At 43.7% G+C, this 24,691-nt stretch overlaps 1 protein-coding gene across 1 annotated transcript in view; it reads left to right on the forward strand.

Annotated features, from left to right (window-relative positions):
* The window catches only part of GYS1 (glycogen synthase 1), a 98,718-nt gene that overhangs the window by 6,327 nt on the left and 67,700 nt on the right, over positions 1-24,691 (forward strand). Inside the window, exon 2 of the mRNA XM_068241144.1 lies at positions 18,188-18,369. Coding sequence (XP_068097245.1) covers positions 18,188-18,369 — 182 coding nt within the window. The remainder of the gene's footprint in view (positions 1-18,187; positions 18,370-24,691) is intronic.

A 24,691-nucleotide genomic window follows, 5' to 3' on the forward strand; every position in this document is an offset into this window, starting at 1 on the left:
AGCGCAGTGCTAGCTGAAAGGTATAATTAACATTTTATGGGCAAAAATCCTCCCGTGGGCGCAGTCATGGAAACTGCGTAAAGCCAGGGAGGTTAAAGGAGTTGCGAAATGAGACATGGCTATGTAGCTTTACATACTTGGGGCTTCTTCCAGGCCCTCGAAGCCTTTCTGGTCCCTCGCAGCAGCTCCGTCCTGCTCGAGGGTCCCACCGTCAGCCTTCTTAGGATCTTTTGCGTGCCGTCTGTGGTTGCTCTTACGTCGCAGATTGACCTGTGCAATATTTTAGGCACTTATTCCGCATCTTTACTGAACAGTCAACAAACTTTTTTTCACGATTACTGCCATATGGGCACAAACACCACCGAGGGGAACGCCGCCGTGAAAAGGAGGGTCCCAGGCAGCCGCGCAGGGGACTGGAGGGATCAGGGAAACTTCTGGAAGATACAGATATGTTATATATGATGGCTTTTATCTGAGAAATACTGTAGAACATTTTGTCACAGTTTTTAAAGAGACCCTGAAGTCTCTTATAAAGTCCTCTAAAGCATTAAATTCTAAGCAGATTTGCTGCATTTCTGCGGCAGAATGAGTGATTTATTGCCCAGCAATAGCCCAGCAAAGTTCCTGGGCACCCAGATCTTCCTTCCTGCTAGAGGCAGAGCTGTACGCAGTAGCTCTGCCTCCTCTCCAGTCAATCTCCGCCTCTCCCCGCCCCTCTCAGTCTTCTTTCACTGAGAGAGGCGGAGATTGACAGGATCGGAGGCAGAGCTACAGCACAAAGCTCTGTCTCCCCCGGGCAGAAATATCTGCAGCCTACAAAGTCGTGGAACTTTGCAGGTCTATTTCTGGGCAATCAATCACTCGTTCTGCAGCGGAAATGCAGCGAATCCACTTAGAATTTAATGCTGAAGAGGACTTTATAAGAAAATAAGGTAAAAAAAAAGAGACTTCAGTGTTTCTTTAAATTTATTAGCAGTTGGAGTCGGTGCATTTTTGTACAACTCACCAGGTACCCAAAATCACTCAGACTCCAACTCCACAGCCCTGACTGTAGTCCATTGCATTGCATCAGATGCATTCTGAATGTCGCATAGACTTACAAATGCAGTGCGATCCCAGGCTTTAACAAGAACCCGTGGAAAGAAGGATATGGAGGCTGACATGTTTGTTTCCTTTTAAATAATGCCAGTTGCCTGGCTGTCCTGCTGATCTTCTGTCTCTAATACTTTTGGCCATGAACAAGCATGCAGCAGTTGAGCTGTCTAGGACAAATCTGACAAGATTAGCTGCATGTTTGTTTCAGTTGTGTGATTTAGACTCTACTGACCAGAAAGATCAGCAGGACTGCCAGGCAACTGCTATTGTTTAAAAGGAAATGAAATGAATATAGCAGCTTCCATAGGTGTAACGTTTAAAATGCCTCCGTTACATCGCACCACAACTCCCCAGTATAAACTTAGCCATAGGCCTGGGAGCGACATTGCAGAGATTGCTATTTGCTAGCGATCTGCAAAGCTCTGTACTAGTGGAACCCTATGGGGGTAGTCCCACATACATGGTTGGAATCGCATGCTGCAGTTTGGGAGCGATCCCAGAGCTATCGCATCTATGGCTGCAGAGCCAAATTGCAATTGCTCCGGGAATTACCTTAAAAACCGCGGACTTCCACTGTGCTTCCTTCAGTCAGACAGTACATCCTATGCAGATTAACCCTTTGCACCCTCATTGCATGTAGTGTTTGACTGGGTAGCATACAGCCTGTTTAAAAGTTTAAAAATCCCTAGGAAAGTAAGCATAGTCTTGTTACAGGGCTGGTGCACACCAAGAGCGCTTCTAAAAACGCTAGCGCTTTGAAAAGAGCTTGGCTAATGTATTTGAATGGGATGGAGCACACCAGAGCGATGTGATTTTCTCCCAAACGTAAACGTGGGTCCTGCAGCATTTCTGCTGATTTTCTGAGGCGATTCAGCCTCAATGTTAATTATAGGAAATTGGAAACAAAGCGCTAGAACAGAGCGATTTTCCAAGCATTTTGGTTACAGAAGCTGTTCAGTTCCAGCTCTACTGTAACAAAGATAAAAAACGCTACACCAAAACACTCCATAAATTGCTAGGCATGATTACAAAATCGCTAGGCACATGCCTAGAATCGCTTAGAAAAATCACTTCAAAAAGCGCTGAGTATTTGCTATTATGCTAGCACTTTTTGGTGTGCACTGGCCCTCAGTCTATGTTTTGCTTCGTAACAGATTTTCAGTGAACTTGCATCTTCGGAAAAGTTAAAAGCCTCTGCCATTTAGTAACCTATGGAAAAGTGGTTTTAGCATTTGCTTCCAGCGGCATTGATCCTGGCCAGCTGCGATAAGACATGATTCTGCATTGTTAATCGTCAACATGATTGTGACATTTCTTACCGTCATTTGCTTAACTGCAGCAGTGCAGTTCCTGTTTAATGTGGAATAATCAGTTGTGTTATTGACTCAAGTTTTTGGCTGACAGTCAATAGCAGAGTACTCCTTGTAACGTGTATTGACCAGTGGAGTGTTGTAAGAGGTTTAATCAGTTAGATGCTAAACCATTATTACTGGAAACTTTTGCTTGTGAAGAAAAATGCATATTGCTTGATTGTAAGCCTCACATATACGGCTAATTACAGTCACCCTTAAACATCACTAATCGATCGCTGGAGTGACATTTCAGAGATTGAGCATTGTACAGATATGCTGTTTGGCTATTGCAGAGCAGTGAGGGGCGGAAGAAAAATGGGCAGTGTGAGAGAGTGGCATTGTGGGTAAGTTAATATAATACAGTGTTAATATAATACAGTCAAATGTGGGGCATTCCATTAGCTGCTTAGACTGCTCTATGCTACATCATGATCCCTGATGCTGGGAAGAAGAATGCCTATCAGTATTTTCCCAAATCATTGATATCTCTCCACTGAACATTTTATTTACAAATGGATATTTTTCTTCTCCAGGAAATAGAATGTGGGGGAACTTTTCATGGGCCTAATCATAAGGAGCTTCTGCTCTCTTACCTCTGAGGGTTGTGCTCTGTGGCCCTGCTGTCACCTGCTTGTACCCCTAGTCTAGATGATGCCCTCATACGTGGCACGTAGGATAAAAGCCTTATGTGCCAGTTACCCCCCCCCCCCCCACACACACACACACACACCCTGTGCTCACCCTGCTCTTGCAAATTTCCCGGCTATTTTTAACTATTCCTCTACTGAAAACCTAGTTGTGTAAGGGCTCAGCCACACTATAAGCACTTTTCTGTATGCTTTGTGAGTGATTAGCACTTTCTGAGTGCTTTTCAAAAATTTCTCCCGTTCACTTTCAATAAAATTGCAGTAAAAATTGCATACGCGATCGCGGCACTAATCGATCGAAAAATCGCTTATCAGTCACAAAGCGCTCAGAAATGCACTTATAGGCCTAGTGCACACCAAAAACCGCTAGCAGATCCGCAAAATGCTAGCAGATTTTGAAACGCTTTTTCTTATTTTTCTGTAGCGTTTCAGCTAGCATTTTGCGGTTTTGTGAAGCGGTTTTGGTGTAGTAGATTTCATATATTGTTACAGTAAAGCTGTTACTGAACAGCTACTGTAACAAAAACGCCTGGCAAACCGCTCTGAACTGCCGTTTTTCAGAGCGGTTTGCGGTTTTCCTATACTTAACATTGAGGCAGAAACGCATCCACAATCCAAAATCTGCAGCAGCCCGGGAGTATGCGTTTCTGCAAAACGCCTCCCGCTCTGGTGTGCCCCAGCCCATTGAAATACATTACCCTAGCGGATCCGCACCCGCAAGCGGATCGCAAACCGCAGCAGAACCGCTCTGGTGTGCACTAGGCCATAGTGTGGATCCGGCCTAAGGGGAGATGTAATTCAGACTCTGGCTATGGGGGCTATTGGTGAGCGGCACTATAGCTGTGAATCTGTGCTGTGAAGCTGTGAATTAGGCTGAGGAGTCGGAGCAATTTTGGGTACCTGGAGTCTGCGGTTTCATAAACTGAGGAGTCTTAATTCAGGAGTCAGATGATTTTTGTACAAAATCCATAGCCCTGGTGGTACGTATTAGACTAAGTCGGAGTCGAGGAGTCAGTCATTTTAGGTACCTGGAGTTGGAGTTGGTGGTTTCATAAACTGAGGAGTTGCCCAGCAGCGGGGCTCAGTGTAGCACTATATGTTAACAATGTGTAGCTGATCTGGTAAAGGTTTTTTTTTTTTTTTTTACTTTTTTAACCAGCAAAAGTGGTGTGTCCTTTATACAGTATGAATGAGTGTTACACAGACACTGATGCAAACACATCCAGTATGTCTTCAGCATGTTCCGGCTTGATGGCAGTGCATCCGATGTTTAGAAAAGTGCTGGGTGCTATCTGTTGCAGCACCCAAAAGGTTAGTGTGAATGGGTTCATACGAAAGCATGGGTCCGTTCAACAAGTCTATTATCTTCCAGTATTAGACCATTGTGAACTGGTTCTTCCACATTTGTCTCCAACATCTATTCCAACTAGGGCAGAGTTCTCCAACCCTGTCCTCAAGGCCCACCAACAGTGCATGTTTTACAGGAAACCACAAACATTCACAGGTGGGGTAATTAGTGTCTCAGCTGCGCTGATTACTTACCTGTGCGGATTTCCACAAAACATGCACTATTGGTGGGCCTTGAGGACAGGGTTGGTGAATACTGAGCTAGGGGGTGGTCAGTCAGTTGCTAATTATTCCAGCTTGATCCAGTTTGGAATTGGACCAATCAGATACAGCAGATGCTGTTTGGTCAATTTGCTATACCATGCTGTATAAAATGTGCATCAACTTGGAATTGTATTAGCATGCACCATTATAGCCACTCACCTTGCTTTGCATTACAGTACATAAGAATGAACCTTCTGAACGCTTCCTGGAATGTGTGGCCAGAGGTATGGCTGTGGGTGTGTTCTTTGCTTTATTATGCAATAAAAGGTTGTTCCCACGGCAGATATACCTTCACATGATGTGTTTTGGCTGCAGGGAAGGATAGTCATTGTAGAGTCAACTGTACTGAAGAATGTGGTAGTTCTGTTGCTCCAGTAGTGAGGGCTGATGAAATGCTCCCATGCTGGAACCTTCTGGGACCACACAGATGACACACTGGGACATTCACGTTGTTGATGGCAGGCTGGGTGATGGGGTAAAGTATCAGCTTCCTGGCCAGGAGCTTTTTGTTCTCACAAGCAGATGACATCTTAACATGTTGTTGGACAGCGAGGAGAGTGCCAGCGCATACCACTAAGGCTACATCTGAAATGACGACCAGCTCACGTCTGCAGCACCTTCAATAGGCTCTCTGCACACTTCACATTCAATTCAGACGCAAATCACATGCAAAACCGCTACTACATATATCATGCAAACAGGAAACTTTTTTTTTGCTTAGCTGCTCCCAAGGTTTTAAATTTAGGTTAGGTCACTTGCCCGGAAGTTTGCCTCACCGTGGCGCAAGTGTCTAGTACATTATACTTTTGCTTGCAAAGCATATTGGAAGCTAAAGTTCCTCCTAGTGTAATAAATGTTAGCACTTGTCTTGGATGCAGGGCATGCATTTTTCAGTCTAATGGATGCGGTGTACGCCTATGCGATTAACCATTCAATTGCAGCATGTGTTTAGTGATGCGCAGCCTTCCCCCCCACTTTTTCTTGACATCTTAACATGGGTTAAAAATTCCTAAGCTTTGGCACTGATGAGATGCCTTTTATGTTGCATACTTTAAATGAACAAGATTGTTGTTTGCAAATTAGAGGAGTCTGAGGAATTATAAACTGAGGAGTCGGGGGATGTTTGTACCGACTCCACAGCCCTGGTTGTACCTATACTGTATGTAGTGCATACCTTTGATTATTTTGTTGGAAGAAAGTGGCAGGTTTACTTGAAGGACACCTGTAAGGTATTTAAAAAGTGTTTAATTTACCTGGGGCTTTTCCCAGGCCCCTGAAGATATCCTGTGCTTGAGCCGGGACGAAACGATCCTCTGGTCCCTTGCCGTGGTTCACTTTAGTTACCGCTGTTTTACAAGCCTACTGCCACTGCACCTGCGTGGCCCTGGCCCCCCACTCACATTGCCGGGAGTGTCCTGAGAAAACTTCAACCAAACCTAAAGACCCTACAGGTGTTCTTTAAGGAGGAACTCCAGACTAATTTACTAAATCCTGCAGCCTTGCTGTAAGAAAAGTTATATTTCCCTGTGGAGTCTTGTCCCGCGAAGCTGTCCCAAATACCCCGCATCAGTCCACTTCCAGCGCCTGGCCCACCTCCCCTCTCTCCGTGGAGAAAAAACGCCAAGCTATTTACTGCAGTAACACTATTACTTTTTCTTACAGCAAGGCTGCAGGATTTAGTAAATTAGTCCAGAGGTCGACTTTAAAGTGCACTCAGCTGCAAAAAATTTTTTTTTTAAATTTAACAACTAACATCCTCATAAGTACTCACATCTCCCAACATCCATAGCCGCATGTGTGCGTGACCACTGCCAGAAATTACGAATGCCTTCAGATGCTGCAAGACAAGATGGAGAATCCTGAACGGTCAAGGGACCAGAGGAACAGCACCTAGTAGGTAAGTAATGGTGTTTAACCCCCCTCCACCCCCACCCCCCGCATTTTTTCTGGTGAGGTTAGTTTCTTATAAAATAAAAAAGCTGCTCGGTTTACTTTAAGAAATATTCTAAAACCTATTTGGCTAAAAGATAATTCCTTAAAATCGGGGTCCACGAGTGCTTCCTGCAATGTTTTTCAATTGTTGGCAAAGCTCTTCATCGGTGGAACTCTATTTGAGTGGTTCCAATGCAGCGTTGCAAGCCTTCAAAGACCGAAGGGCCAAATAGCGATCTCGCCAGTAATCGCATTATACTGTTCATGATTCGGGAAGCTGTTTGCAGTGGGCCTGGGCTTTAAAGTAAGATAGAAATCATTTGTTAACCAATTAGTCTTCATTTTCTCAGCCATAGAAGTCAAATAACAAGGATATTAACTGCTCCCTTTGGGACGACACCAACTGCTTTTCAGACATGTTTCATGCGTGACGCTCCTGTAAATATGTGGCTGTGTGCTGAGCGTGACTGGAGACAGCAGGCTGGTGCTGGCGAATGCAGGAGAGATTCTGTACCTCACAATGGTATTTGTCCTTGTAATCTGGTACTTAATGTATGCTGCCCTGTCATCCCTTCCTCTTGTGACCGCAGTGATATTCTGCTGCATGCCCTTCTCATGTACTGGCTATAACTAAACTAGCAGCTCTTCTATCGGGATAGGTGGAAATAGCCGAACCCGATCGTATCCACTCTACTGCGCAGGAGCTAGTCCTTTTGCGCCTTTGCAGTAGAGCGGATACCATCGGGCTCGGCTTTTTACGCCTAGTCCGAAGGAAGAGCCGCTACTGCGTCTGTGCTGGATCCCGGAGAGGTGAATAGTCCTTGCTTGTTGGGGGGAGTATTCAGGGAGCCAGCACTGTATTCCTGCTATCTTCAGAGGTCGGGGAAGCTTCATTGGGACCTGAGGCGTCCCCCTCCCGAGGTAAGTATCCCCCAGAGAGGATTTTTTTTCCCTTTACAGAATCTCTTTTTAAAGTGTACCTGAGACTGGATAAAAAAGAAAAATATACATACCTGGGGCTTCCTCCAGCCTCTTCAGGCTTAACGCTCCCCCGTCGTCGTCCACTTTGTTCATCCGCAACTGGCCCCGGAAAATCCTCCAGTTGGGGACAGTCAGCGCAGGCACAGTCTGGCTGAGCACTTTCACCTGTCACACCTCCGGTATAGAATGCTGCAAGTGACGGGGTGTGCGCGCTTAGACGGACCATGCATGTGCAGTTGGCTCTGGACCAGAGAACTTTCTGGGACCAATCGCAGAAGAATGATGAGGAGGACAGCAAGCGAGCGATAAGCCTGGAGGAAGCCAGGTATGTATGTTTTCATTTAATCCCCATCTCAGGTTACTTTTAAACATGAACCAATCAAATCCTGCTGAGGTAAAATCAATTGGTCCATTTTCAAGCGGCAGATATTTGCATACAAAATTTGCATAAACCCACATCAACAAGAAATGATTTGCATCTCACTGACCATCCCTGGTTAAGATTTGCTGCAACTTCCCTGGTCCTACTAGAAAATAAACAATGGATTAGTTCAGTTTCAGATACCTGTAGTAATAGACTTGCATGTGTATATGCTGAGGCAGAGCTTGTATCCTTCTCCTGGCTGAGGGCGCTTTGTATCATTAAACCCTGGATATCCTCTGTGTGTTTATTGCTCGCTGGGTTTCAGTGAGCTGTAATGTGCTGTTAATACAATCTGCTTAAAAGGATGGAATTATTCTTACAGAAAAAGTGATCCGACCACGTGAGCATTGTCAGCTGGATATGCCTGGATCAACACACAGGTAAAGCAATGAGTCGGCTTTCTGTACTCCTCACTAGAAGATCAATGTGTTTTCTGCATCTGTTTTCAACAATATCAGCAGTCACTTATGTTTCTCTACTCCATTTTCAAGCACTTTTTTGTGCAGCATAGTTGACGAGAAGTTAGTACTTATTCCCAGGGCTGTGGAGTCGAAGAGTCGGAGTCTGAGCAATTTTTGGTTACCTGGAGTCGGTGAAAAATGCTCCGACTCCTAATGAATTTAAACTGTAATTTAAAATAGAAAATATAATAAAATGTTCTATTTCCAAAATAAGTCATCCTAAATAATTTATATATACAGTAATAGCTCGGCTTAGTCCACAAGAATGACAAACCAATCAAAAAATAGTTACTTGTGCTGCTTCAATAAAGCAGTCCCCGTATTTTTAAAGTCAGATATACACATCTGATTGTGACTGTATATATGATGTGTACACAGGAATCTCTTATATAATACTAAATAACATCTTTGCTGTAAGACTAAAGCCTGATGTGTAGCTGTGTCACTAATAGAGATGGTCAATGAGATGGAAATAATTCTGCGTTGATGCTGGTTTATGCAAATGTATGCACTCCCTTTGCTCATGAAATCAAATAAATTGATATGTTTGTAAATTAGGTTTCACTACAAATTAAAGGGTACCTGAGAGAGATGAAAAGAAAAGTTTTTTTTTTACATACCTGGGGCTTCCTTCAGCCCCCTTTAGGCTAATCAGTCCTTCGCTGTCCTCCTCTGCTACCTGGATCTTCTGCTATGAGTCCCGATAATTCAGCCAGTCAGTGCAGTCCGGCCACATGCCGCTTCCACAGCCAGGAGCATTCTGCACCTGCACAATAGTGCTGCGCAGGTGTAGTAAGCTCCCGGCGGCGGAGTGTGTGCATGCGCACTACGTCCGACTGGCTCAAGTACCTGGACCCATAGCAGAAGATCCAGGTGGCGGAGGAGGACAGCGAGGGACTGATTAGCCTGAAGGGTGCTGGAGGAAGCCCCAGGTATGTATAAAACTTTAATTTCACCTGTTTCGGATTTACTTTGTTGCACAGCAGTACTATACTCTACATATGCACTCTCCACAGATCTGCAGGGAATCCACTGAGAATGTTGTGCACATTGAACACAGAGGTGTTGTCTATCACCCATAAACCTGGTTCAGATGGTACATGAAGAATGTGTAATAGAGGATGAATAGCCTCATTCTCCTGCAGAGGACCTGCACATCACTCTTCCATGTACCCACAGTTACATTGCCTAGAGCCTGATCCATGTTCAGATTGTGCATGAAGAATGTGTAATAATAGAGTAGGAATCCCCTCATTCTCCTGCAGAGGACCTGCACATCACTCCTCCATGTACCCACAGTCACATTGCCTAGGGCCTGATAGATGTTCTCTGTTCCTGTCTTCTACAAGTACTCTTACCAAGGACTAGTTTTAGTCTATGACTAAAAGTATTAGAGGCAGAAGATCCGCCGGATATCCAGGTAACTGATATTGTTTAAAAGGAAATAAATATGGCAGCCTCCATATCCCTCTCACTTCAGTTATCTTTTAAAATTCCTAAGCGTTGGCAGTTAAGAGATGCATTTCATGTTACATACTTACAATCATCAAGATTGTAACATGCAAATTAGAGGAGTCGGAGTCAGTGGAATCCTAACCTGAGGAGTCGGTGGATTTTTGTACTGACTCCACAGACCTGCTTATTCACACCAGAGGCATAATGTGCATGGAATTTGTATATTATTGGTTCTCTTAATTCAGAACATATTTTAAGGTTAATTGGCATGTGGCCTGAATTAGCCGTCTATTGTGTTTGTGCTATATACAGTATGTGTAAGGGGGCGGTCCCTTGTACCCTTCACAAAGGTCAGGATCTGGTGTGAATATTTTGATGTAATCTATTGAAAATACTAAACAGCTAGACATATGTGGACCTGCAAACACCACACCCATTTGTAATGTTAATTTCAAAACTACTGTACGGTATAGTCCTTTGTGTAGGGTTTCCCTAGACTTCCCACCACTATATTTGAAAAACTTTCAACTGAGGCGTACGACTGTACAGCCTGCGACTGAGGGAGGAAGCGAAGCGGGATAGTGCGGACAACTGAGACGCACCCTGCACCAAGCGGATGGGCATTGGCATGCATTTGTATGTGATATGCGGAAAAAGCTTCTGGATGCGTAACTGAAATGATTTAAAGCGCACAGAGGCAATTGTTAACAGTATCACGCTATGTGGCATTTTTCTTTATATGTTTTTTATTGAGAGATTTTAAAACTGGATTAAAAGGAAACACCTTGACAGAGGCAGTCAAAGGAACCAAGAGTCGTGGCTTTTATTGAAATCGCCCCATGCGCAGTTTCCACCTGCAGATATAGGTGGGCCATATCTGGTGAGAAGTGCGGCATGTAGTGTGTGGAGTGGCACATTCACATGGTGTTATCGTGGTGGCACGGCGATCGTAGTGCATAAATTGTATTGATATTTGAACTGTATTACCCTATGTGGAGATTCTCTTTCCTTACAGAACCGATTTAAGCTGGCTATACCTTTCTGCCTAAGACCCACCTGAGAGCTGAGGTGGCTAGGATCTGGTGAGCATTTAGTGAGCGGGAACGAGGGACACAGAATAAACTGACACTTGGGTAGCACACCCGGCACTGGTGACGTGGAGGAGTTGGAATTGTATATTGCAGAGACTAAACAGTATGTGGAGTTTGTATGTGTTGCAGGTCTGGAGAGCGCAGCAGTATCTTTGAATTTTTTCTTCCACATTGGACTTTCTGCAGCAATCCCATTGACTGATGAACGGTTGATTTATGCCTATTTTGTGAACTGTGGCGCAGTGTCTTGTAATTGAGTGTCATTATTTATCCCTCAATCATTCTGACAAGAGCAACATTGGAACAGGGAATATTCTATGCCTGGAACTACACCGCAGAAAAGATACTTTGTAACACCTAGGAATCTGTGTGTCAGATGTTGGAGGGAAGTGGCAATGCCATTATAGAACAGGACTATTATGTAACCATTATAAACTTGCTACAGGAGGAGGGTTTATTTCCTTATTTGTTTAACCTCAGGGCCACCTCTTATTCATTTTTAATATCTTAAAGTGGACCTGAACTCTTTCACAGAACATTAGGAAAACATAGAAAAATGCACCTTGTATGTATTTAGAGAGTTCATCCTGTATAATGCCCCCCCCCCCCCCCCCCATCTGTGACTAAGCACAAGTGTAATTTTAATCTCTTAGCTGTGTTAGCGCAAAAATCTTGGCAGCCTCGGTAGAGCAACTGATTTGTAAACACAGGATGTTCACCCTATGTCTGCTTCCATGAAAGTAGACACACTGCAGATTTATTGCAAGATTTGTATCAGCTGTAACAAATCATTTTTTTTTTCTGAAAGAGTTATTTTGGTGTTGCTGATCTTTTAGAGCAGAGAGGAAGTTCTGAGTCCAGGTGCACTTTAAGTACTGCTTAACATTGGATCAGGTTTTTAAAAACTGTATTAAAAAAAAAAAAAAAAAAATTAACATCTGAATGCCACCATATAAGGGCCTTTCTACACTGCGTGCGCTTCAGTCCAATGTTCAAAGCGTATGCGTTTTGCCTATCGCAAGTGCACCATGGCTAATCTAGTAATCACAGCGCAGGGATGAGCACCGAATGAAATCCGAATGAGTTTCGTCCTCCTAATTACTGCGGGCGAACGGGTGGGTAAGGGAGGGTTAAACTTACCCAGCAGCAGTCTTGTTTAACCTGTCCCACTCTGCGTTCCAAGCCGCGTCACGTGACTGCAAACACAAGATGGCTGCTGGGTAAGTTCAACCCTCCCCCCCCCCCTTCCCCTTACACGCCCGCTCAGCTGCAGTAATTAGGAGGATGAAATCCGAATGAAACTCATTTGGATTTCATCTGGAGAGCATCACTGTCACAGGATCCTGTACTAAGTAGTTTGATCTGTTTTTAACCCAATTGAAAATGCAGTGTATGCTATAGTTTGTCTGTGTTTGTAATTATGTTAAATGAATGGAAGCGCAAACAAATGGCATAGCAAAGGCTGTGCTATGCGATTTACTCCTCAATCTCCCATTTGAAAAGACTTTCCACTGCTTTTTTTTTCCATGTTGGGAAGCGCAATCGCAATAGCCGTCGCAACACATTGGTGTGATTGACAAATGTGAATAAATAACTACAGACTATGACACAGCAGAGGACCCTGGCCAGTCATGCATGCAGTCTGAGGTAGGGAAGAGTATGTACAGTAGGCGGTAACTAACCTTCCAGCGCTAAGGTCTGTTATGACTGCGAGGTGGGGCTTGCAACCTTTTGCCAGCCACTGCAGTTTTTCGTTGCAGTTCTGTGTACACAACAGTGAGCCTCAACACTATCAGTAACTTCCCAAACTTTCATCAACATGCAGTGTAGTCCTGGTATGACATGCTGCTTCTCTCTGTCAGGCTCTTCAGTGGCTACCAATTAACCAGAGCATCCAGTTCAAACTCTTAACTAATCCACAATCTATCTCCTTTGTAGATCTCCTCACTAGTTTCCAGATACCAACCCAACCTCTCAGACTTGCACATGACCTTTTTATTGTCCTGCTCTAGAATCGCCTCCTTATGTTCACGTATACCAGGGCTGTGGAGTCGGTGCAAAAATCATCCGACTCCAACTCCGGGTACCCAAAATAGCTCCGACTCCATGACCCTGACTCCTTAGTCTAATACTTACCAGGACTGTGGATTTGGTACAAAAATCATTTGACTCCGACTCCTCAGTTTATGAAACCACCGACTCCGGGTCCCCAAAATTGCTCCAACGCTTCGACTCTGACTCCGACTCCACAGCCCTGAACTATACAAGATTTTACACGTGCTTCATCCCGCCTCTGAAATTCCCTGCCACATCACATCCATCATTTCTCAACCTTTGATATCATTAATCGTGCCCTCAAAGCTCACTTTTTCCATCAAGCATACGTTCTACTCTAGCCCAGTTCCCTCTCTGATCTCTGACCAGGGTGTACTCCTACTAGATATCATAAACCACTCTGCCACTAATTAGGAATGTTGTATACTACCACACCTCTGGTTCTCTTCCCCCCCCCCCCCCCCATTCCTTTAGATTGTAAGCTCGCAAGGGCAGTGCTCTCTCCCCCTTTTGTGTCTTTGAATTTATTACACAATTATTTATTTTAATTTTGGCACTGTAATCACTAATTCTGTATTTTGTCCCAACTCTGTATTTTGTATATTGGTGTATACCATTGTTTGTATTATTTTGTACCCTATGTTTGTTTCTTATGCTCGCGCTTTATAAATCAATAATAATACCTTTCGTCACCAAACAGCAGAACATTTTTAAAAAGGAACTGTAGTGGCAAATAGCAGAATGCAGTAAATTATTCAGAATACCCACTTTTATGGTAATGTTCTTGGTTTCAGCTTCCTATACCTATATATTGCTGTATATTGGTATGTAGCCCCGGCTTCCCAGTGATGTCACAGCCTAGCCTATGTGGAATTCTCCTCCCAGAGCATTTTAGTAGATCAGGTGTTTTTTCCTCTGACTTCGGAACACCGAGTTACAAACATTCCACAGAGCTGCACCTGCCAGCAGTAAAGAAGTTTCTACCTGTGATACATTTCAGAATGTAATTCACGATGGGATAATATTTTACAATGGGCAAACCCTGACTAAATTGTATAAAGTAATATAGTGAAAAATTAGCAAATTTATTACATTATTTCAGTACAGTTCCTCTTTAAAGGACCTCTGACGCGAAAATCTTAAAATACATGTACAAAAATAAGAAGTACGTTTCTTTCAGAGTAAAATGAGTCATAAATTACTTTTCTCCTATGTTGCTGTCACTGGTAGTAGAAATCTGACATTGCCGACAGATTTTGGACTAGTCCATCTACTCATAGGGGTTTCCTTAGGGTTTTCTTTATTTTTAAAAGCCCTTAGTGAATGGCAGTTGCTTTGTCCAACGGCCAAAAATGTGTGCAGCGAGCAGAAAGGCTGGCCAGCATCTTATTCAAAAATAAATCTTTTTCAGGGAGTGTCTTTATAAAGAATAAAGGCCATGCTGAGAATCCCCCATGAAGAGATGGACTAGCCCAAAACTTGTCGGTAATGTCAGATTTCTACTACTTACTGTAAGTGACAGCAACATGGGAGAAAAGCAATTTTACTCTGGAAGAAACGTACTTCTTATTTGTATGTGTTTTAAATTTTAAGATTTTCGTGACAGTTCCTCTTTTTAATAAATCTCAGCAAGTTTTGCAGGACCGTTTGTGTTCTCCAGTCTTGGTAGATCTTAGTAAATTGCCCGCAGTCTTTTCTTTGGCTCCTCTGTGGAAAGAGGGATGTCCCAGGAAGGGATTCGTAGTCTGAATCATAGTAGCCTGAGTCCTGTGCAGTAAGTGCCACCTCCACAGCTGTGAGGAATCTCATGTTATTTACCCTGATCCTCTCTGACGTTCTTGGCTTATGGAGTGGCATTTGTACCGCACATGATACTCGCAGGTCACCGTTCTGATATTTACGCTGCCTGTGCTGCTCAGAAGTGCTGAGCAATGTGTTGGCATCTTTGGTCTCTTGCGGTTCTCAAAGGACTACACACAGTTCCAGTAATGTGTAACATTCTGTATGGGGTACTGTTTACAAGTGCTTCCTGCAGACCTACAGTTTTCAATAACAACTGCTAGAAGGCCTCCGTTTTAAAGGACCACTGTGACAAAAACTGCCGTAATTTAAAATGTGTATGTAATAATAATAATAATAATGGCAGTATTTGTATAGCGCCTTTCTCCTGTCGGACTCAAAGCGCTTGCGAGGCAGCCACTAGAGCGCACTCAGTAGGCAGTAGCAGTGTTAGGGAGTCTTGCCCAATGAACTCCTTACTGAATTACTGGCTTACTGAACAGGCAGAGCCGAGATTCGAACCCAGGTCTCCCATGTCAGAGGCAGAGCCCTTAACCAGTACACCAGTACACCATCCAGCCATATGTAGATATACAGGCATTTGTCTCAGAGTAAGTGCACTGTAGATTGCTTCCTTTGTCACTTGAAACATCCATATCCCTTTCAGTTAAGGTTCCCTTTAAGGTGGCTATACACACAATGATTGCCACCCAATGTGGTCAACAGATTGATCTGATCTGAATCTATTTAGAGGGTAAATCCTTCCACATACTGCACACTGGTCAATGCAGGGCAGTGCTGTGTGCCATTGATATATGACTGCTCCTCCACAGTCCCCCCAATCGATATACATTTTCCATCTCCATGTTCTCCCAAGAATGTTTTTCCAGGCGGGTGGCATAAAAAAGTAGCCGGGTGGAGCGAGATGAGAGAATGCAGGGCTGGCGTTTCTCTGCTTACAGCAGAGGAGGTGGTAAGCTGATGATAGCCGGATGCACCAAAACTAGCCAGATGGAGCACCCCGGCTAAAAGCCTGGGGAGAACACTGCATCTGATAATTTGAACCATTTTTAAAAGTTTTAGGGTTGATCTGACATATTGGGGCAGAGATTTCTGGCAGATCACAGTGATTGAATCTGGCAGTAATTGAACTGTAAAACCTGTGTGGCTACATTAAAGTAAACCTGTAGGAAAAAGTACGCCTGGGGGGTACCCACCTCAGCAGGAGGAAGCATCTGAATCCTAATAAGGCTTCCCCAGGCAGCCCGTTCCGTTGCTGGGACCCCCGAGCCAATCGCAGCAATAATATTTACAGTGGCCTGTCTTCACACTAGCTCGAGCTCCGGCGGAAATAGCTGAACCCGATCAGGTCCGCTCTACTGCACAGCTGGGGTCAGCGATATCACAGAGGGGACATCTGAGAACTACATATCCATGCCATACTTCTCTCCCGTGTAGTCTACTCACCAATCTCTTTCTGCTCTCTTCTATCCGTCCTCCCATTTTAAAAACACGATGACCCCGTAACGGCTTCTGGGTCAGCACTCCGTTAACCTGTAATATCGCCCACGTGAGCCATATGGAAGCATGGACATTACCTTGCACATCAGTTGTCCTTTTAGTTAAATCCAACATCACCTGATGTCATGGAAAATGGACCTAAAGGTGGCCACACATCATACAATTTTTTAAATATCTGTTCAATACAAGGATAGCGATCAATTTTTCTGACTGATTGGTCAGATTTTTTAATTGTTACAATGTACCACACACCTATGTTAATTTTTTCCCCAATCATGAATCAAATAATTGAAAGCTCAGAAAAAAAATGATTGGAGCTGTACATCAAGTAATTGACAATCCATCACACATCATACAATTCTTGATAAACTTGGTCTGAAATTTTCAACGTCCAATCTCCAAAAATCGAAAAAAAACCTGGAAATCCGATCGGATTTCTCGATCTAAAACAAAGAAAAGCTCTCGATTTTTTTGGGGACAACCGATTGTAATTATCAAATTGGTGAAAAATTGGATCTTTTAACTGTATGGTGTGTGTGTGCCCACCTTATGGCTTTCAGCTTCTGGAGAGACAAGTCTGACTAGATCTAGTCGGAACTGGGAGGAATATTTGTTCGAAGAAAATGGTCATCTGAGAGGAACTGATGGCAAGGTAAGTACGTAATATTCATTTGCAAGTACATCTTGTGTTTAAGTGATTTTACTCGGTTCAGGAACCCTCTAAGGGGTCAGAACCTGTCTGTACTGAAAGGGTTAACATCCGTCTTTTACAACTAGTATAGTTAGTGTTATGGAAAGAGTATTTCAGCCAGTGGCTGCTGCAGGGAGCATATATGCCCGAGATAGCTGCTTGTGGGTAGTAATTGCTAGATATGAGTAAATATTAAATACTTTGCGTGGGGATGCTGAACGCAGTGGTGATTTTAAATGCCACTTAATGGTGGTTTTCAGGAATACCAAATTACTCTCTACAGACTTGCATATTACCCTTCAACGCATGTTGCTAACGCAATAAAAATAGGAGTTGCCTGCTACTCATGATTCAGTACAAGATGAGCTGGACAATTATTTCAGTGATCTCTTGTGTGGCTAGTGATTCTGTAAAGGTGCCCAAATGTTACTTGCTTTTCTTTATCAATATCTGACCCATTTTGATTGTAATGATTGAATCCGGTAGATATTAACCTCACAACATGGCCACCTGGTCGATTGTTTCGATTTCCTGAGTGAAATGATCAGGACGGTTTTATAATAGGTTTTTGCGATGTGCTTGCACCGCAGACATAAGGCATCATATGACCCTGCGCCACGTTGCATCGACAGGGTCATAAAGCATAGGCCCGCCCCCCACCTAGTACTGTACTCCCTGCTGGGAAGGAAGTACGTCACTGGGATTTACCTTTGGTCCACGCATGCGCACCGCATCTCACCGCGCTCCCATCATGCAAACTTACTGCGCCACCTATTGACTGCAGAATCTGTGCGGTTGGAACGGATCATTTGGTAACGCGCTGTAGCCTTTGGTTCGGTATTGCAGGGATTTGAATTCTTCCGGCGCGTCGCATGATCTGTTCAAGTCTGAATATACTTGCATGGCCATTGGGGTGTAGAAACAACGAGGAAGAGTACAGCGGTGCAACGCAGTGTGTCAATGTGCCTGAATGTGGCATGCTGGAAAATCCCCCAGTCGGTGTTTCCCAAGTGTGTTTCATCTCAACAAAATCCCTTTATCTTTAATTTGCATAATCCAATCAATCTATACTAATTGTATTTTTCTCTGCAGTGGGAGGAATCTATACAGTCATACAGACCAAAGCCAAGATCACCACAGATGAGTGGGGAGAGAACTACTTCCTCATCGGCCCCTACTTTGAGCACAATGTGCGCACTCAGGTTGAGTTGATCGAGCCACCAAATCCTGCCATCAAACGCACGCTGGATTCCATGAATTCCAAAGGCTGCAAGGTGAGGAGGATACACTTATGTGATGTTTATTGTGAGTCACATCAGCACCCAGGAGGGGAAAATAACTTGGCTATGTGAAGGTGTCAAAGGACAATAAAACTGCGAGGGATACGGAGGCTGCCATTTCCTTTTAAGCAATACCATTTGCCTGGCTATCCTGCTGATCCTCTGCCTTTAATACTTTTAGCCATGGCCCCCGAACAAGCATGCAGCAGATCAGGTGTTTCTGACATTATTACCAGATCTAACAAGATTAGCTGCATGCTTGTTTCTGGTGTGATTCAGACACTACTGCAGTCAAATAGATCAGCAGGGCTGACAGGCAACTGGTATTGTTTAAAAGGAAATAAATATGAAAGCCTCCATATTCTTGTCCCTTCAGCTATCCTTTAAAAAAAATACATGAACTACTGACCTTAAGTTGTATTCTGCCATGAAAACCTTTATGGCTGTAGTTTGCTTATCACGGAAGGTTGCTATTTTCCTACAAGGTGCCAAGACCGACGCTGTCACTTGCATGCCTGAAAATTAACTCTTTCAGGCAGCAAAATAAAAAAAAAAATTCACAACAGTGTGTGTAACAAATACCAAGTGAAACCTCATATATCTGGCTTTGCAAAATTGGCCTAATTGGTTGAATCAAGAGGCATTGCTCATGCAAATTTGCATTTTATTTCGCTTGCCAGAATATGCAGGGCCTTACAACTAATTACACTGCAAAATTTAGCCATGCAGGGATTAGTCCGCGCCGCATGTAGCACTTTAACAGGGATGCCGCGGGTAGGCCCCACATGCGCCCATGGGGGGGGGGGGAGTAGGAACGAGGAGGCCTACACGTGGCACCCCTGTTGGGATGCAAAGTATTTTGCGTGGGCCAACTCTTGCAGGAATAGCAGGGAGGTAGCTTTAGAGCCTGCATATTCTGGTAGGCGAATTCAATATGCAATTGCAAACGCTATGCCATTTTAATTAGTCAATAGACATGAGGCAGCCAGCATTCGTCAAGTGGTGACTGGTCAGAGCTCACATCTCTTTTTCTCCTGTTCAGCATGCAAAATAAAAAAAACTGGCTATTAATGTTTTGCACTGTACATACACATGCTTATCTCATCATGCCACATATTGCCTCGGGTACACTTTTATTATATGTGTGTAATGGAGAGCTCTCTATTCCAATGTGAGGTAGCCCAGTGGGTTGCTTAGCCTGTCAGACTTGACACCTTTTCAATATAACATTTAGGTTGATAGAAGGCCTGGGCACACTGTCACATTGCTATGCAACAGCAGATGGCCTTACGTTTTACAAAACATACACCACCTGTTTTGCTTTGTGTTGCACAGCCGATCCTGTTCAACTACACTGAATGGGACAGTGCTGCATTAATGCATATGCAGCCATGTGTTGACAGAACACAGTGCTGTGCAGTGTATCAGTGTGTCCATGAGGCAGTGCTGTCTATGCATAATTCTGGGAATACACGGTTCGTTTCTGCCGTGCGTTTCTCCTCTCGATCGTTTTTGCCGCTCGATTTTCTTATCTTCTATTTGTTTTTCATTTTTTCCATTCACTTCTATCAGAAATCGAGCGAAAAAGAATCGAAAGGGAGATCGGACATGTCAGAAATTATCTATCAAACCATCAAATCACCTCAAAAACAAACCGTGTATTCCCAGCATTACATGTTTCTGCTTATCGCATACTGATGCATGTTGCTGATATCCACTTATCAAGGTGACAGTGTGCCCAGGTCCTGAGTGTACATGTTTCTTGTATACCCTGCTGTGAGGAACCAAGGCATAGGATGGTGCTTCAGGAATAAACGTTATCAATCCTTCAGTACTCTCTGCAGCTGGAAGGTATGCAGAAGCAAATGGCTCATCAGTGGCTGCCTAGTCCAAACCCAATGTTCATCCCTCGGATTAGACACTTATGCCTATTGATGGCTCATATGCTTCACTACTTTTGTTGCAAACAATATTTATAATCACAAATTTTTTTATGTACTATTGGGAGCTGCTTGCTGTCTCATACAGGGAGCGCAGAATTATTAGGCAAGTTGTATTTTTGAGGAATAATTTTATTATTGAACAACAACCATGTTCTCAATTAACCCAAAAAACTCATTAATATCAAAGCTGAATATTTTTGAAAGTAGTTTTTAGTTTGTTTTTCGTTTTAGCTATTTTAGGGGGATATCTGTGTGTGCAGGTGACTGTGCATTACTGTGCATAATTATTAGGCAACTTAACAAAAAACAAATATACCCATTTCAATTATTTATTTATAATATTTTTACCAGTGAAACCAATATAACATCTCAACATTCACAAATATACATTTCTGACATTCAAAAACAAAACAAAAACAAATCAGTGACCAATATAGCCACCTGTCTTTGCAAGGACACTCAAAAGCCTGCCATCCATAGATTGTCAGTGTTTTGATCTGTTCACCATCAACATTGCGTGCAGCAGCAACCACAGCCTCCCAGACACTGTTCAGAGAGGTGTACTGTTTTCCCTCCTTGTAAATCTCACATTTTATGATGGACCACAGGTTCTCAATGGGGTTCAGATCAGGTGAACAAGGAGGCCATGTCATTAGTTTTTCTTCTTTTATACCCTTTCTTGCCAGCCACGCTGTGGAGTACTTGGATGCGTGTGATGGAGCATTGTCCTGCATGAAAATCATGTTTTTCTTGAAGGATGCAGACTTCTTCCTGTACCACTGCTTGAAGAAAGTGTCTTCCAGAAACTGGCAGTAGGACTGGGAGTTGAGCTTGACTCCATCCTCAACCCGAAAAGGCCCCACAAGCTCATCTTTGATGATACCAGCCCAAACCAGTACTCCGCCTCCACCTTGCTGAAGTCTGAGTCGGACTGGAGCTCTCTGCCCTTTACCATTCCAGCCATGGGCCCATCCATCTGGCCCATCAAGATTTACTCTCATTTCATCAGTCCATAAAACCTTACAAAAATCAGTCTTGAGATATTTCTTGGCCCAGTCGTGACGTTTCAGCTTGTGTGTCTTGTTCAGTGGTGGTCGTCTTTCAGCCATTCTTACCCTGGACATGTCTCTGAGTATTGCACACCTTGTGCTTTTGGGCACTCCAGTGATGTTGCAGCTCTGAAATATGGCCAAACTGGTGGCAAGTGGCATCTTGGCAGCTGCACGCTTGACTTTTCTCAGTTCATGGGCAGTTTTTTGCGCCTTCGTTTTTCCACACGCTTCTTGCGACCCTGTTGACTATTTTGAATGAAACGCTTGATTGTTCGATGATCATGCTTCAGAAGCTTTGCAATTTTAGGAGTGCTGCATCCCTCTGCACTCCCTGTATAAGGCTAGCTGTCAAGGGCTGTCGTGCATAGGAGATGGTGGCATGCTATGTGAGCTTCAGAGAGCCTTGTGAGTGTCTAACATCTCTGCTATGCCTCCTCTTTATTTGTGGTGGAGGATCCTGTAGTCTGATGCCAGCTCTGACAGTGAAGGACTTGTCCACATGTCAGTCCAGAGGTGACTACTGTGAGAAGTCTGTGAAGTCAGTCCTGGGAAACTCTGCCATAGTGCCTCTTCCAGATGAGGAATATAAAACCTGCACAGCTGCAGCAGCCTGATATTTTATATGGCCTGGCAGTGATTTCATTCCCAGTGTTTATGGGGGCTATATTCTGCTCACACCACAGCAATGACAGGCTGATCCCACCACCACTGTGCAATTTGACAATTAGTCTATGGAGTATTGATCAATGGATCAAACAGCACATGTGTATCCCGATTTATTCTTTAGCGTTCGGCCCCGGCTGAGAGGAATCCACCAGGCACTGACTCAGATGCGAATATCAAGGATTTATTTGTAACTTGACAATGGTCACTGGTAACTTCTCACAACCAGTAACTCTTAACACAAATGTACACATTCCTTGCACATTACAGGTCAAAAATACAGTCTTTTCCTCTTCACAGCCTGTGCACCAATAAAAGCTGCAGGATAAAAAGGTTAAGTTACACAGATACTTTTAAATAAAATTGAGCAACAACAGGTCTTCTTTTACAATCATCAACCACTTTTCAATACAACACCTTTGATCCAGTACCATTCACTGAGGTATAGGGGCTTGGGCAGGGACAGGTCTACTGAGCAATTCAGTTCCTATACAGTCTCAGTCCCTTGCGGCCAAGTCCAAGCTATATTGCTCAGCAAAACCTTAGGGGATTAGTGACTCTCTTTACTATGGTACTGAAGCAATTCCACAGTTCGTTGGTTGGCAATATGGCATCCAAAAGAATGTTCACTCTACTCAGAAAATATCTCAGACTCTTGCTCTTTATAATGTACTTCTCAAACTACTGTATCTCTTAGGCACCACTTGCTTGGATAGGGAATCTGAAAAAAAATAAACAAAATAAAGAAGTACTCAAATAATCAAAAAGGGTTAGAGAAATAAAAATAAATAAAAATACAAAATTGACCAATGCACCCAGCTATACCATCAATATCTCACTCCTTCAATATCGCTCTTTTCTTATGTTATTTGAACTCTATGCTGAATAAACTCTAATTTTGTTATATTGCAAATCTTGTATCTCCACTCTGTTGACTCTTTATCTCTGTCAGATGTCACTCTGCTTTTCACTGTAGTTCACTTAGTAACACAAGATGCAGTGGAACTCCTCCTGCAATCTTCTTCTTTAATGCTGACAGGTTAACAGATTTAGTTATTTCTCACTGACAGGTTCTCTTTATCTCCACGGCTTTTGCTCTCTTTCTCTCTCTTAGGCCGTGCACTTGGGTAACACATAAATAACACTTTAGTTCACTTTTCATATCAGACTTTTAATAAACAACCGAAGAACAAATCAACTGAAGAACTGATGACTTATAACTGAAGCAGATTGACAGGCAAATGTCTGAGTCAGGATCACTGTTAGCGGCTGAGCTGTATTAGTTCTGAGGGGGCTATTAGAGGCTGATCACTTTTCTGATGACAAAAGGCACTCACACTTAATATACTTGGTTACAGTCTGTTTCTTTGGCAGGGCAGCACTATCTTGCATCAATAAACTGATTATCATCACAATGTTACTGTCTCTTTAAGGCTTTATCGGACAGGCAGATTTTAGTCACACCACTTTCATCAGAATATGCCCTTCAGTAACTTGGGTTAACTGTCTCTATACTCAGAAAACCTCCACTGAACGCTGGCCCTTTTCTGAACACAACTGTGGCTTGATGCTGGTGCAAGGCCTATACTCATCTGGCCCGACGGGATCTCTCTCCTCCTGCGATTGCCTGGATCTTGCCTGCTGTCTCTTTAACTTGGCCTCCGGTCACTGCCTGGCTTGGCCACCGCTGCCCCCTGCTCTGCTGGTGGTCTGTATGCTGCCGCCGGGACCCCTCTTTGCCTTATGGGGTGGCTGCTGCGGCTGCTCTCACTGGCCTCCTTCCTCTCTCACCGCCGCCTCCTGACTGACTGACTGATGAGTGCTCTGAGGAGAACTGGTTTTAACCAGTTCCCTCAGGCTGTGTCTTGCGCGCTCTGCTTCTCTGCGCCTGCGCTCTGCTCCGCTTTGGCTCTCGCGGAGCTTCCAGAACATTCACCTCTCTGTTTAGGCGGTTGCCTTAGCAACCCTGCTATGCGACTATACAGCCGCTTAGGCCTATCTCAATGCGCCGTTTTCATTCCACCATGCTAATTTCTAAGGCGAATTTTAGCCTTAGATGCTAAGTTTACCTTACACATGCAAATACATTTCCACAATACATTACTCTCTCTTTTAGAGGGTTACACATGTACCTTGGATTAGTTTCCTATCCCACTTTTCGTTAGAATCGATTATTGGTTGTGTCCATAGCTACGTGTGATTTTTGAGCTCTGTGGTGTAGAACAAAGCCATTGACCTGCGCTTATAGCTACATTAGATATTTGCCTGTGCCGACATCTGCAAGAAAGGGGCTATGTTCATCCTGCTAAGGGGCCATGGTTTGAAATGGAATAGCAGATGCTGATGGGAGTGGTCAAATTTACATATTAACAATCATTAACCCTCTGCACTTATGACACTCACATCAAGCTGGAGCACTAGCAGCATTAAAAACAACTAGGTTGCAAAATTATGCGATTGAAGAAAGGGGACATTAGCTTCCAAAATAGATTGCATGCAGTAGCATTGGGTAGTAGACCCTTACACCAGCGATGAGGTCTCCCCGTTATTGGTAAGGATCCAGCCCATTTCTCAAATGGTGTAAGTAGTGCAGCTTGTTGCTCCCGGGCAATCTTAGACTGATTTATGTTCATGCGTGCATGAATGTTGAACCTGACA

The sequence above is a fragment of the Hyperolius riggenbachi genome, chromosome 6 (genome assembly GCF_040937935.1).
Source record: "Hyperolius riggenbachi isolate aHypRig1 chromosome 6, aHypRig1.pri, whole genome shotgun sequence".
Lineage (NCBI taxonomy): Eukaryota > Metazoa > Chordata > Amphibia > Anura > Hyperoliidae > Hyperolius > Hyperolius riggenbachi.